The sequence below is a fragment of the Marmota marmota genome, unplaced genomic scaffold, assembly GCF_001458135.2.
Source record: "Marmota marmota marmota unplaced genomic scaffold, marMar, whole genome shotgun sequence".
In the NCBI taxonomy this organism is placed as follows: domain Eukaryota; kingdom Metazoa; phylum Chordata; class Mammalia; order Rodentia; family Sciuridae; genus Marmota; species Marmota marmota.
Window position 1 is genome coordinate 56,493,562 of NW_025999977.1, and position 16,290 is coordinate 56,509,851.

Below are 16,290 nucleotides of genomic sequence, written 5' to 3' on the forward strand. Positions count from 1 at the left end.
ATATATAGAGAGAGAGAGAGAGAGAGAGAGAGAGAGAGAGAGAGAAAACTGTTAAACACACAAAAGCAGTTAAAGAAAGGAAAAACAGGCCAAACTCTCCCATGAGTAAAGAATCAAAAATTTAAAACAAAATATGAGCAGATAGAATCCAGATGTGCATCAGATGTGTATTTCAGCAAGCTGGTTTTTCCAAGGAGTACAAGAGAACTTGACATTGAGTAAATGGTAAGTAATATAACACAACCAGAAAAAAATCGTGAGACTCTAGGTCATCCTTGTACATGCAGAATAGGCCTTTGATAAATCTCCACATTCATTTATGATGGAAACATAAAACACAAACTGAAAACAGAAACACAAGGGAACTTCCTCAGCCTAATAAAGAACACTTAGAAAAAAAGTGACAGGAAATGTCATTCTTTATAAAATCTTTATAAAAATCAGGCACAAGGAAAATATATCTCCTATTGCATCCATTCAACATTTACTCTAGGACCTAATGCAAGCAGAAAATGAGAAAAAGAAAGTGCAAGAATCAAAAAGAAATGAACGTTTTCATTATTCAGAAATGATTTTTATATATAGAAGAACACACGGACAAAATTAAGAAGATTAAAGGGTTTGTAAAGTGACAGGATGCAAAATCAATATATAAAAATTAAATTCATACACAAGAGCAATGTGCTGTTTCCAAGAACCAAGAACAAATTCCACAAATGATGACGGAGATGCATCTAGAGAAAAGGACAATCTTTAAAAGCAAAAAATGCAAGATGACATAAATACAGAGAGATAAAATGTTCCTGGGTGAGCAGACATGACACCAAACGCACACGTGTACACACACACACAGAGTATACTTTTTTCTTAATTGATTTACAGATTTAACGCAATCCAAACAAATTCTCAGTGATGTTCGCTGTGTTGTTTTTAGGAGCCGATGCTGTTAATTTCATAAACTATCTCTAAAATTTCACGGAAGGACATAGGCCCGAGTACAGCCAATCCCCACTGAATAAGAGGCTGCCCCTTCTCGGGGGACCATGGAGACCTCTTCCAAAGGTGACATCGTTCCCAGTAGGCTGCCCTGACTCAGAGGTGGCAATCCGACCCACAGATAATGGAGACAGAAGGAAACCCACGGACCTATGGGATCTCGACACAAAGCAGAGTGTGCATTTCAGATCAATAGAGAGGAAAGGGCTGTTCAATAAGAGGTGCCAGGTCCTAGGGATTAAATTTCTTTATGGATTAAAAAATATCAGATTCCTACATCACACCCAACAATTAATTCTAAATAATTTTTAAAATGTTAAAACAAAATACAAGGAGGCGACTTAAGACCTTGGAATACAGAATATCTTAAATATAATGGCAAGGGTGATAGAGTCTGTTAAAATCCAGAACCTCTAGTCATCAAAAAGATACTTCATAGGAAATGAAAATATATGGCCCAGTCTGGGAGAAAATCTTTTTTAAACACAGGAAGCTAACAACAGTTTTCAAAAAATAGGCAAGAACGCTTTCAAATCAATGGGGGAAAACTACGATCCAATGGCGACTCGACCAATGGACGTCACTGCACCATAGAGGAGCCGGTCAGCGACTGGCCAGGTGAAAAGCAGCACAACACACTGCTGGTGCACTCGTCCCACTTTACTGCTAATTTAGCAAAGATCAAGAACAATCAATGACAGCTTCGGGGACAAGAAAGGCCAGAATTTAAGGAAACATTTACTACTCACTGCTAAGACCATGTGAACTGGAACCATCACACTCTGAAAATCATGACATTTCCTTGCAAATATGATCATGAATTCACCTTTGGCCCAGATGCTCTTGCTAAGTGTCTCATCAAGAAAAATGACACTATGGGCCAGAGATAAGTACAAGAATATGCCCAGCAGCACGCCATGTGACAGCCCAACTGAAGACGGCCAAAGCCCCCGCCCACAGGAGAAGGCAGGATGGTTCTATAAAGCAGAAATGAACAGATACAAGGAGCGATGGGAGGACATCGTAGCCCCACCGACCAGGTCCACTCACAGCACGATGTCACGGCTGATGAGTAAAAGGATGAAGAGTGACAGGAGGCAGAAGTTGGAACAGCAAGGGAAGATGGGAGGTGATTTGGCAGCAGGTGGGACTTCAGGGCTGCGAACACTGGAGAAGGTTCACACCGGGAAGGTGTGGAGGAGGCTCCGTGTGGAACACGGGCTCATGGACATCCGCTGATCTTGCTTCATCACTGAAGTAAGGTTTCCTGTCATCACATCCCACTAAACTCGTCTCTTGAAAGACTGCTAGTAAGAGTACTGAGCCTTGATCACAGAAGCCTTGACACCTAGGACTGACCTTATGAGCCCTCAATATTTCTAGATGATTAAACACAAAATGTGTTTAATGTGTATTCATACATATGTAGACATATATGCATACTAAGCTCAATTACTTAAGCAAGTAATTAACAGGTAAACTTGTGAAACTAAAATACCAAGTTTAAGATGAAGAGCAAAGAAAGACTGTGAATGGATTCAGAAAACGCAGAGTTGATTTCTTATCAGGGGATTTAGAGAAAGCATGGCTGGTGTGGGCAAATCAGGTTTCTAGAACGGAGGTCCTGGTCAGTCCCCCAGCACCTCCCTGGCCAGAGATACCACTTGGTGCTAAAGAGGCTCAGACTCATCTCCAGGTTTCTTTTGATTCAGAGGCCATCCTCCAATTTCTTTCCCACTGAAGGCCTTTCTCAGGCCATCGGCTGTCAATTTATTCTCTATTTACTGGAAGTTTCTTAATTTCCTTAGGGCGGGGGTGGGGGGTGGGGAGGGAAGCAAAGTACTCCCTAGATCTAAATCCACAAAGGTTTGGCTACTGGATTCCAGCAGATACCAAATCCCTCTGTAATATGGCATAGTATTTACACAGAATCTACAGAATCTCCCAAAATACACTTAATTGGAGTATTTGTTTTGCTTTTTTGGTTTTGCTCCCTTTGGTACCAGGGACTGAACTCGGAGGCATTCGCCACTGAGCCACATTCCTAGATTTTTTTTTTTTAATTTTGAGAAAGGGTCTTGCTAAGTTGCTGAGGGGCTCACTAAATTACTGAGGCTAGCCTTGAACTTACGATCCTCCTGCCTCAAATCACTCGCATTACAGGCATGCACCACAGCAAATAGCTTCCCACAATATCTTTTAAACCATCTCTAGATTATTTACAATACCCAAGACAATGTAAACGCCAAATAATTGCTAGATTATGTTATTTTCAGAAATAATGACAATAAAATATCTGTACACTTTCAATACAGACACAATTTGTTTTTCAAGTACCTTCAGTCTGTAGTTGTTCAAATCTGTGGATGCTGAACAGGGAGGGATGTGTTGTGAAATGCCACCCCAGGGTAATCCCTCCTCAAAGGTTCTGAAATAGGATATGTCCCCTTCCTGAAAGAAGTAGTATAGGATACCTTCTGCTTCTGGTTCATCAACACCTTCCTTTCCTACTCACACAGTGAAGAAAGCTTACCACAGCAGCCTCTTGGTTCTGATTTTTCAAAACCTCAAATTGCACTTAATTTTATTTCTGTTTGACTTTAGCCTGCACTACCACATTCCATCTGAATTGAATCCAAAGGACCCAGCACAGAATTCCACAGCACTGTGTGCTCATCTTGTGTGGCCTATACGTCCAGGGATGGACATCCCAGCGTCCCAGAGCCCCAGAGCCTTCCTTCCACGCCCACCAACCTCATTCACTACTGGACTTCACAGCAGTGTTCCTAAGCTCTGCAAAGCTATTAATCTGAGCTCAATATCTGTATCTAGCAGGGCACAGTTCTGCTGGGGCTTAAGAGCTCTTTGAGCCACACCAAACACCAGCTGAAACTATAGGGTGCCCTCACCAAAATGCCAACATCCATAAATGACCCTGCTTTACTCCCAACACCCATGTCCACCTGAACCTTGAAAGGTCTTGCAAGCCTAAATCATTTTCACTCTAAATCAAGATACTTTCCCAGATTTTCTAATGCTCCCCGCTTTCCTGGTGCTAAGAGTGCCCTGTGAAACACTTATCGGGCACAATGATCACACGCTGTTTGGAAGCTGGGCATCCTGGCCAGATCCACCTCCACTTCAGCATCGTGAGCAAGCCTACCTCAGTCTCAGTGTGCTCGACAGGGAGATGGGAAGCTCTATAGCTCACAGGGCACTGTTTACACTGATAAAATAACATATGGAAGTTTACTTACACCTTCAAGGAGAGAAAGAAATGGTAGCTTAGCCACAGCCATTAGTTGTTTCATGTCACACTAGGCCTTTGAACAGGGTCCAAATCTGCATGGCTCCAGAAGCCTGAGAGTAAAATCAAACTCCCGCGAGGCTGACCCTTGTCTCAGTGCTCTGATGATTCTTAATCAGATTCCCCCAATTCCTACAGCCCTCCATCACATGCAGAGTACCCCCCTTCAGAGACCATATAGACCATCTAACACCCAGCCCTCCTTGCAGCTGTGAACAACAACGCCCCTGGCCTCTTCCTCGAATCCTTTTTGGTCTTGAGATTTAGCACTAGGCATGCACACACTGACCTCCTCTCCCCTCCCTCAGGACCCAGGTGGGGCTGCAGGTGGTCATTTGAACATGTCTTCCAAAAATCCATGTGCTGGAAACTTAATCCCCAAATTGGAATGTTGATGGCATTTGGAGTTGGGCCCTCTGGGAGGTAGTTAGCTTGAGGTCATGAGAGTGGGGTCCCCATGATGGCATCAGTACCTTTAGAAGAGGAAAGTTAGCACTCCGGCTCTATCTTGCCATGTGATATCTTCCATCATGTGAAGCAAGGAGGCTGAGCAGATGATGATATCAATCCCTTGCAATTCCCAGCCTCTAGCACTGTGAGCTCAATAAAATCCTAGTCTTTATAAATGACCCAGTCTCAGGTAGGTAGTTACAGCAACAGAAAAAATGGTAAACCTTAGCCCATAATTAATGTTTAGTGACAGATATCTGTTTTACACCTCATTGAAACCTTCCCTACTCATCAACTCATCAGATTCTCCCCAATGACTTCTGCCATTCCCACTTTACACTGAAGAAATCCAGGCTCTTCAAGATAAGCGGGTCCCCGGGGTCATCTGGCCGGAAGGGACAGGGCTGGGACCTGCACCTTCTGTGGCTCTCGACATCCTTCTCTCCCACCACCTCACAGAGCCCCTCATTTACTCTAGGTGACTTGGAGCAGAGATTTCTTGGGTTTTTATGTTTGGTTGGCTTGAGTACAGCTTAAAATAGTTTTTAAAACTACACAGGCCATTTTACATTGGCTAAGAATTTAAAGCACGAGCAAGGCCCTCGGTTTGACCTCTACATGCCACAAACAAACAAATAAACAAAAATATAAAAAAAAAAGTTCTAAGAATTTCAAATAGTTAAAACAAGATGTAACTTATGGCATAACTGGAAATACCACCTTTAAAAAAAAGTTCATTAAAGCTAAAAAATCTTTCATTTCCATCATGTCAATCACTTTTAGAATATGTATGAACTTCTCTGACAGAGATTTTATGACATCACCTTATCCCTTGGAAACTATATTACCATTCTTATTCTCCCAACATAATTTTTCAACCTCATAATATCATCTGATTGATTGTCTACATTTATTATTGAAAGTATTTTATGTATTTTTAAAAAAAGAAAAGTATTTTATTAATTTTAAAAGTTTGTTACTATAAGGTGTTGTATATAAAATTAATGTTTGTAATTACTATGTTATATAACTAATCAAAATAGCATACAGATGAAATGAATATAATATACTTGTTAGGTCTAAAAAGCAAACATTTATTAAAAACAGAATGATTTGGATTTTTTCTCTTAATGTTTATATACCCATAGATAAATATCACTTGCATTTATAATAAGACCTAACTGAAGATCAGCTTTGTCCCAATTTTTCATTGTTACAGATAAAATAAATTTCCCACTTTGTTCACATAAGTACATAAATGGGAACAGATGATGGAATTAAAAGTGAAACTCAAGGCTTTGAAATTCTTCCCCATGGACGCCCCAAATCACAGAGTGATCAAACAATGACCGATTTTGGTGATCATCTGACAACTTAATCAGCAGATCTTCCCACAAAAGAAAACCTCGGAAACCACCAGATCTGTAGGAGAATATACCTCCAAGACATGACTCACTCAGGTCCTGAATTCTGGGAAGTACATTCAAACACTGTAGAAGACTCACTCAAACCCACTCTTCCTTCCCTGAGAAGCACCAAATCTTAACATGATTTTAGTATAAAAATGTGTCATTTCACATTTGCCAGTATTATTTGCATATTTAGGTCTTTCCAGACCTCTAAAGAGCAAAGGGGGCTCCCAAGGTCACACCAACTGGCCAATCAGAGTTACCATCTGCCAGAGGGGATTTCCCCTTGTTTTTAAGCTCAAGTAAATGTTTTTATATTTATTATATTTTATGAACACTTATACATATTATACACACACACACACACACACACACACACACACACACATATATATATATATATATATATATATAGAGAGAGAGAGAGAGAGAGAGAGAGAGAGAGAGAGAGGGAGAGAAATACTTTTTGAGACACTGGAAGATACATTAAGGAACACAACTGATACAACAGATTATTATAACCATTAGAGTCAGGATTAAAGTGAGATTGGTAACTGAGTTATGTTACCCATTTTATAACAAACTACATGGGCAAAACACTGATGAGTTTCCCGTTAATATATAACGAAGCCATGTTCAATGGAACTAAAATCGGGAGTTACTTACGAAGTTCTAAGTATGAGAGAAGGCTGTACCACAGTCTTTGGTAAATGTATATGCAAATGTTTACAGAGCTCTGTTAGTCTTTGGAGAATAACATCCTTTAAATGCGTTTCTAAATTGGGGGGACACAGTCATTCTTTCGAAGCATGTGACCCAGCTGTTCTTTGGGGTCTCTGTGCTGCCGTCAGACTGCTTTTCTTCATGCTAGATGCCCGGCAGCACCCCATGCACCTGTGCGAAGCACACTGTTTTAATTCCCTCGTTCATCTTCACATATCTTCGTGGCTCTAAGCCGCCCACCCTACTCCTGAGGCTGCAGAAGCTCACTTGGGTTCCGGCCCCAGTGTAGCCCCGGCACTGCGTCTGAGCTCTCCGGCTCTGCTCCTCTGCTCCCCCTCCCAGGCTCGGGGTCTTGGCTGCGAGGGGCAGAAGCCAGGCCTCACTGCCTTAGATGTGCTCTGGCCTTGGCTCAGGCCTGTGGAGCTGCAGTTCACTTCCTGAGCCTGCTCACATAACTCTGAGAGACACCTGTCTCCACAGAAAGAAGCTGCCTGGGTCTCCTCCCACATCCAGCGGGCAGGTAGCCCTGCATGTGGTGGGGACTTGCTAACTCCACATCTACTCTTGATCCTGAAGAAGACCTCTTCATGTAGGTTGGAGGGACAGGCACCTCCTGTCCACTCTGCAGGTGCCCACCCTCCACTGTGTGTAGGCACCAAGGAGACTCAGTCAGCAGGAGTCAGCGTCTTAGACCCGTCAATGAGCGTCCATCCAAAAGGCCCTGAGCACTCAAAAATGGAAATAAACAAAAAAATGTAACCGAGTTCACTGTGCAAAATGTGGTTGTTGCTATTTATCATAATGCTGTCCATCACATCTCAGAACAGCATCTCCAACCACTTCCTTGTCTAAAAATATCACTCATTTCTCCTTGTCAGTGGCTCAACACCCATGGAGAACTGGAAGGGTACTGTGTTGATATTTGCATTTCTAGCTGGGGTTTTCAAGTGACCTTTGCCCTATGGGCCAACAGCCCAGAACAGAGCGGTGATGAGCACAGAGCAGCTGCACTTCTCCAGATCCTGGCTGTTCCCCAGGCCCAGGATGGTCAAGGCTAAGCCAAAGTTTCTCAGCCAAAGATTTCCTTTTTTAACCAATGATATTCTGCACTTGAAATATAAAAACATAATAAAAATAAAATAAAAATTATCTTTCTGATTCCGATACTTCAGTCACCTAAGTAAGAAGTCTGGTGTTTATCATGATGAAATATGTTTCATTTCAAGCCTAAACATTTAAAAATTTCTTTGTTTGTGCTAGGATGTCATTTTCTGGTATTTTGGCCTCTGACTACATCTTTTGTGAATATGAAGCTATTTCACAATTCTTACAATTTGAGGCAGATCCCAAAAAGGAGGATCCTGGGAAGTGGGTGTGGGCAGACGCAGGAAGGAACGGGAGCTTCAGTTGGGCCTCGGGGCCCTTTCCCACGGTGCTCACACTTGCCCTCAGACCTGGGAGAGTCTAGGGACCCCCGGACCAGCGAGCACCTTGCAGACAAGGACACAACAGTCCCATAGCGTTCACGTTTAGGATTAAAAAGATACAAGGCTGTGCTGTACTCATCCTCCATGGAGAGGAGGTGGGAGGCAGCTTCAGACAGCCCCCTCCCCAGGGCCAGGTCCTGACCTCAGCGACTCGGCACCGAGAGGGGCAGCAACAGGCAGCCAGGTATTCCCTGTTCACCAACTGGGCAAACTGGTCATGTAGGTACGTGCAATGGCCGCCCAGAAGACTTCCCAAGTGGACACAATGAAAACCAGCCAGGCGGGGGTACTGAGGTGCCGGGCCAGGGGAAGGAACAACGGAACCGTCACCTCCCACAAACGCACCGTCTCCCAATTCCACACACCATGTCCAAGGCCTCAGCCCAGCAACCCCCGTGTCTAAGCCTGTTAGAGTCTGTAAACAAGTCAAAATAACACCTGGCATTTTGCCAGGGGAATGTTAAAGTTCGTAAACAAGTCTGGATGGTGCCTGGCAAAATGTCAGAGGGAGTGGTTTGAGAAGTAACAAAACCGAGCCATTAGGTGTAGAGATTCCTGATTGGTTGACTGATGTATCTAGTTTATGCTAATTAGATAAGCTGTGTGGAATGTATAAATACTGCTCCTGTCCTGCAATAAACGGCTTCCACTCCTGCTGTATCAAGTACACAAGTTATTCGTCACCCCCCTGGTTATTCTGCTGTAGCCGGACTGCGGCATAAGCCCATGGCACTTGACCGTCCTCCTGCATCGCTAGCCTAACGCGCTGTCTCCTCGCTGCCCCTGCTCCGTCCCCACTGTGAGGAGTGTCCTCTCTCGCCTGCTCACTGAAAGCCAGCCTCACTCTGCTTGGCCAAAGGATCAACCACGTTCTGATGTAGGGTGAGCCTTTACCTCCCCAGCTGGGCTATCAGGGGAGGACACAATCCCCTGCTCGGGGACCTTCAATCTGTAGCCACAAGCTCTGGTGTGCTCCCTGCCTCTTGTCTGCAAACTTAGCGGCCCTCGGTGACTATGTTGCTCACTTCACAAAGAACAGATGAGCAACCATAAGAGGACCTTCCCCTCCAAGTGACAACCACATATCCTCCATTGGGGCCCTTCCTAGAGTCCCCCATGCCTCTCCTGAAGTCAGTCACTCACCCTCCCACAAGCCGACTTCCCTCCTGCACAAGGAGGCTTCGTCAGGCTCTGTCCTACACTGAGACGTCACTCAACCACTCCAGCACTAGGCTGAGCTCCCAACTACACTCAATCTCCCGACTGGTTCTCACCACCAGTTCCACCCCAAATTGTGCTCCTTCCTGCCCTGCTTGGCAACCGAAGCTCAGCACCTGCCCGTCTTCTTGCTCCAACTCCTCCCGGTGGCGCTGCCTTCCAATGAGGCTTGTGCAGCCACAGCCACCAGACAAAAAATATCCACGCCCAAACCACCAGTGACCCAGATAGCAGGATCCCAGTGTCATGGGTCCCCACCCCTCTTGGGCCACGAGCACCTGGACACAACTCCTCACGCCCTCCATTTGGAAATGATTCCAAGTGACCTCCAAGAAGCCACACTCTTGCTTCCCTACCTCTCTGGCTTGCCCCCCCCCACCTTCTGCTCCCCTCCTTAACTCCTCCATCACTCGGGACCTTGTGATCTTATTCCTTCAAATACCAACCACTGGCCAGACTCCCATCGCTGTCCGACGGCACGACATCAGCTCTGGAGACCACTGGCCTCCCCGCACCGCCACTGGGTGTCCTGGGATCCTTTCAATCCCAATGTGCTCCAGACCATCTCCTAGTCTCTTTTTGCCACCTTCTCTGGCCACAGTGGAAACTCACTGGAGCTCAAACTCTTGGCATCACCATTATTCCTCTTTTTCTCACACCCATGGCCACTCAGTCGGGCCATCTGAAGGAATCTGGCTTCAAAACATTTCCAGAAAGTGACCACTTTGCTCCACTTTCACAGTCACCAAGGAGCGGTCCTGTCCACAGTGATCGCCTCTCAGATCCAACTCTTGTCCCCCACCCCTCCCGTGCAGTTCCCAGCCCAGGGGCCAGAATGAGTCTGTTAAGGTGGAATGCCGATTCCCCTCCTCCTCTGCTTAAAACCCCACGCACATTTTCCACCTTGAAACCCAGAATCCCCCTAGTGGCTGCAGGACAGGACATGCCAGGTTACTGCTCTCTCTCCCACCTCAGCCCGCTCTCTGCTGGCTGTCACCTCGTCACCTCTCTGTGCCTGACCCGGCATCCTGTGCTCCACTCACACCTCCAGCTGCACTGTCTCCACAAGAGCAGGCACCTGTGCTGCTGTGCTCACTGCGTGTAGCACCACCGGGAACAGGGCGAGGCACACATGGGAGTTAAGCCACATGTTCTCACTGAATCAATGAGCCCCTGAGACTCTGGATACATCTCTGTCCTCCTGCATCTATTTCCTGTCTGCAACATGAGATTTGCAACGTCAGTCTCACCTGCATGTTAAGAGCAGTAAACGAGGACTCATGAAATCTTCGCAAAGCACAAATTCCACAACAGCTGAATGTATTGAGGGTGTTCCTAAAAGTTCTCTCAGGGAGACATGCTGGGAATCTGCCTGGGTACTGCTGGGTAAAAGGGATGGAAAAATCCAGCCAGGCAGCCTTCACTCTCTCCCAACAATGGCTGAGACTCCTCTCAGAGGAGCAGCTGATGGTTTCCACACCTTCATTGACTTCCCAAACTCAGAGTTACCTGTGAGAAGTCCCAGGGGCAGAGCGCAGTACCTTCCTGCTGGGTCCTGGGGTCCTGCTGTGTAGATGTGCATTCAGCAGCAGGCTGCTCCCTCCTGCTGGGTGCCCACAGGAGAGGTGGGACAAGAGCGCTGGTCCTGGAGGTCCCTGCAGACCAGGAAGAGGGCCCCTGGGAGCCTCAGACCCGGCAGGGAGTGAGATACCTGGGAAGGCAGAGAAGGGCGCAGGTGGTCAGGAGCTGCGTAGCAAGGCTGACAGGGGCAGTGGTCCCCGGCATCCACCCCTCACACCGCCACGTCCAGAGGGAAGGCTGGGCATAACCACTAGACATCTTACCACTCGAGCATCTGTAAAGCACAACAGTGAAGCGGAGAAAGGACTGAGGTTTACTGAGGAAAAAACCAAATTCCACCAAGAGGTTAACAGATCAGTCCACCAACACATGCCATTCTCAGAACACAGATCACCCCAGTGTGTCCCCTCCTGTCCCCTGCTTTCCTTCTGCACCAAGCCTGTGCCACTGCTTCTCCTACAGGGAGGGTTTGACCTCAAGGGTGACCTTGGGAAAAAAAACCTCTAAAGTGAATAATAAACAAAAAGGGAATTAAAATGGTACAATAGAGATCAGCTATTTCATAATCACACAAAAAGCAAAACAGAGGACCACAGGAACACAAAAGAGAAGAGCTATGGGAAACCAAGCAATAACGGGACTGACGTCCATCCCACGTGGTCACTAGCCACATGACATGGCCAACACACTCCAGGTGAAGGAGGACAGTGGCAGAACAGGCAAAACCCAAACGCGCTTACATGAGACTCGCTTTAGAACAGCACCAAAGCCAATAAGATAATTACAAACTTAACAAAAGCTGGGAATGGCGTCACATGTCTGTGATCCTTACAACTCAGGAGGCAGAGACAGGATCACAAGTTCAATGGATCACAAGTTCAAGGCCAGCCCCAGCCACTTAGCAAGACTTTGTCTTGAAACAAAAAAATAAAAAAAAAGGGTCAGGTATCTACTTAGTAGCAAAGCACCCCTGGGTTAAATCCCCAGTTCCAAAACAAAACAAAAAATTAACAAAAGACATGTAAGATTTGTATAAAGAAAACTACCAGAACATCACTAAAATAAATAATAAATAAAAATTAAAAAGCCCTAAATAAAGAGAAAGATGTCCCAAGTTCATAAACAACAAATCTGAATCTAGATGCAAGCCTTATCCTTTTCATATTGTTACGATAGTAGCACTTCTAAAATTGATTAAAACCTAATTATATCCCATGTAATCTCTAATAAAACTTCATCTTCCTTTTTTGCAAAAATTGACTAGCTGATTCTAAAATTCACTCAGAGAACCAAGAAAACCTGAATAGCCAAAAGAACCTTGGGGAAAAAAATAAACTTACAAAAGATACACTTCCTACCACCAGGTCTTACTTGGAAGTTATATTACTATCAGACAACGTAATACCAGCATGAAGACACAGATTGATAAATTAGAATTGGCAACTAGAAACTGTTTGTAGTTAACTGATTTTTCACAAGAGTGCCATGACATTTCAATGGCGAAATAATAGTTTTTTCAACTAATGGTGCTAAAAAAAAAAAACACAAAAAAATCTGAATCTTGATGCAAGCCTTATCCTTTTCATAAGTTAACTTAAAATGATTCTAAAGCAAAATGTTGGACTTAAGCTTATAAAACTCTCAGAGGAACACATAAGAATAAATCTTCATCATCTTAGATTACCAATGGCACCAAAAGCAGAAGCAACAGGACAAAATACTGATATAAAGGCCTCCACCAAAGCTAAAAATGTTTGTGTGTCTAAGGACACCATCAAGGTGAAAAGACAACCCACAATATGGGAGAAGATCTTTTCAAATTATATATCTGATAAGGGACTTATATCCAGAATACTCAAAGAATACTTAACAATAAAAAGACAACCAGAAGGATTTAAATAGACATTTCTCCCCAAAGACAATAATCAAATGGTCAAAAACACATGAAAAGATACTTAATACTCAACACAATTAATGGTGTAGAGAAATGCCAATCCAAACCTCAATGAGATGCCACTTCATACCCACAAGCTAGAATCAAGACAGATACAGACAAGTGCAGGCAAGGACGTGGAGAAGTCAGACCTCATAAAACACTGCACCGGAAGTTAGGTGGAGTCACTGCTTTGAGAAAAGGTGCAGCACTTCAAGGTCATCCACAGAACTGCCACATCCAGGAACCGCACACGGAGGTATATACCAGCCAAGGCAACAGAAGACAGCTCCACACAGAAACTTATTCATGAATGTACAAAGCAGCATCATTCACCATCGCCAAAAAGTGAAAACAACCCCCTTCCCCTTCAACCGGTCAATGGGTAAAAATAAAATGTGGTACATCCAAGCATTGGATACAGCACAGAACAGACGGATTCCCGCTGCAAGATGAATCCTGAAAATACTGGACTGACTGAAAGAAATCAGACGCAGAAGGCCACACATTGCATGAAATCAGTTATATGAAACACCAGGACAATCCATAGAGGCAGGAGCTAAGTCACTGGTTTGCAGAAGCTTGGGGCATGGGAGAACAGGAACGAGTGCTAATGGACAGGGGGTTTCAGAGGCTACTGAACTGTTCTGGAATTAAGTACTGGTGATGGTTACAACACTCAGAATACGTTAAAAAGCAGAAAAAAAGTCTATTTATAATGGTGACTTTTATGATATGTAAATTATATCTCAACAAAATTATATTTTAAAAGAAAGAAACACATCTACTGGAATAAAATTAAAAGGCAAGGCAAGATTACATTAGAATTTCCCAACTGTTGTTCTCAGAGTATAGCTTTGCTCATCAGGATTGCTAGGCTGGTATGTGAACTCTGCTTACTTTTAGGCTTTTCTGATCAGGAAGCAAAGAACAATGTTCATGGCCTCTACTGCCCCTCCATCCTGACACCACCATCCCAGTCTCCAGATAGAAGGAAAGCCATGAGGAATCTGTGTGGACAGAAGACACATCTGTGGCTGGACAGACTCACACATCTTTGTGGTAATGTTCCTTCCTCGCTGCCCACTCACTAAGATAGCAACTCTACCCTCACCCAGCCTGAGAGGGCTGATATTCTTGCAGGGTGGAAGGCAGGCTGCTGAGGCTAAAGCTTCAGAGTGACCTCACTCCAGACACCTGCTGGCCCTGGGCTGAGCAGCCGTCTCACCTACTTACCGCCCCGCCTGCTCTGCCCTGACAGCATCAAGACACCTATTGCACCACTAAGCTACGAGTGTATTTTCTGCCTCACTTGGCAATAAATTCTCACCTTCAGACAAAGACAAAATACATCCCCTCTGCTCCACCTTTCTGCCATTTTCTCCCAGGTAAAGAGTCTGTAAATAGAATGATCACCTCCAGCAGGAAGGAGAGCTCTCTGCTGAGCTGGCGCACCCGCAGTCAGAGCCTTTGAGCTGCGTCAAGAAAAGCTTTATGAAAGGGAGAGCCTCCACAGAGCCCTCTGCCAGGAGGGTGCTGGGAGCCCTGTGCACCCCCTGGGCCGTCGGCAGGTGGCAAAGCCCCTGTCCTCACCTTCCCCAGCCCACTGCCACAGGCTGGCTCCCGTCTGCACTGCCTCGGCACCAGCAGGCACAGCTCTAAAGGGCAGCAGCACTGTGCCTGGCCGCTGACCTGCGTCTTCTCAGTGAACAGCCTCCAGCCATGGGCACCCTCCTGGGAACCAAGATCTACTCCCCTAGATCTTCAGTGATGAAGCAGCCACGACCCAGAGTTGGCAGTCCCTCTCCCTGGATTTCCGAGCAAGCCCTGAAGTCGTCCATGCCTGCTTCTGCAGAACAATGCATGTGGGGACTATCCTCCATTCCCCAACCTGCTCCTGCACCCCCATGACTCACGGAGATGCTGGAGGAGGATGCGGAGTGGAATGAGCCCCTACTCCCGAGTTCAGACCACACTGCAGCCCTTATGCCCACACGAGACCCTTCAAGATACTTAAAAACAAAAACAAAAAAACCTACTGTTTGGCCAGGCGTGGTGGCACATGCCTATAATCCCAGGGGCTTGGGAGTCTAAGGCAGGAGGAGCATAAGTCCAAAGCCAGACTCAGTAATTTAGTGAGGACCTAAGGAACTTAGTGAGATGCTGTCTCAAAATAAAAAGTAAAAAGGACTGGGGATGTGGTCAAGCACCCTGAGTTCAATCCCTGGTACAAAAAACTAAAAAGGAACAACAAAAAGAACCCTGCTGTCTATCCACTGAAGCACATACAAGGAGAGGCGACCCACTTACTAACAATGTGCTCCTGGGATGACGCCAATCAACCTTTCACATGAACATGGACACTGCTTCAAATTAGGGACAAAAGACTCAAAGGTTTAAAATAACCTGAGAAAGCCAATCTGATGCAAAAACATGTAAAAGAATATAAAAGGGTCCTGTTAGTAAGTTACTTATAAGATTCCTCCTTGTTAAATACACACAGGAAGTAAGAACAGGTGGAATCGCTAAAATAACCAGGCATATGAGAAAAAAAATAGAAAAAAGAGTAGAGACAACCACTGGAACCATTGTAGTCTCAGTTTACACAAACACACACACAAGTACACACGGTCACACACACGCACACACACACGCCTTATCTTAGAGATAAAAGGAGAAACAATCAAATAACCCAGGAGAAGGAGGAGGTACTATTTTCTTAGGTTGCTCTTCACGGCCTCTGATATTTTAAGTGAGACTCGAGTGGAAGGAGGAAGCTGGACAGGAGAACACACAGGGACACCTCGGCCAGCAGAGGGACAGGCAGGACCTCCTGGAGCAGTGGGGAGATGGCGAGAGGAGAAGAGCCAGGTGGGTTTTGAAGGCAGTTGCAGAAGCGATTGACTTTAGGCAGGAGGAAAGGGGAGGGCATGACGGTGCTCCAGGTCTCGGTCTTCAGCTACCCTGTGAACTGAGCTGTCAGAGGCTGGGGTAGCCCTCATGCCCACGGTACCCAAATGGGAACTATCCAGTGGCAGGCATGTGCTCCTGAGGCTCATCTTGCTGCAGACAGAGAAGCCCTCAGCGTCCATGCTATTACAGTCAGGAGACCCCTGGGCATGGGTGTCAGATGGAAAGGACAGCAGTGGTTTGAGGAGGAAGCTTCGGGGCCTTCAAGGCCAAGAC

At 45.4% G+C, this 16,290-nt stretch overlaps 1 protein-coding gene across 2 annotated transcripts in view; it reads right to left on the reverse strand.

Annotated features, from left to right (window-relative positions):
* Rnf144a (ring finger protein 144A) overlaps nt 1–11,301 on the reverse strand; it is a 74,696-nt gene extending 63,395 nt beyond the window's left edge. The window contains exon 1 of one of the 2 annotated variants that reach the window (XM_015480006.2): nt 11,100–11,301. In XM_015480006.2, the coding sequence (XP_015335492.1) occupies nt 11,100–11,172 (73 nt within the window). In that variant the 5' untranslated portion in view covers nt 11,173–11,301. The remainder of the gene's footprint in view (nt 1–11,099) is intronic. The other variant, XM_048804880.1, reaches the window with a different exon arrangement.
* Between the last annotated feature and the right edge of the window lie 4,989 nt (nt 11,302–16,290).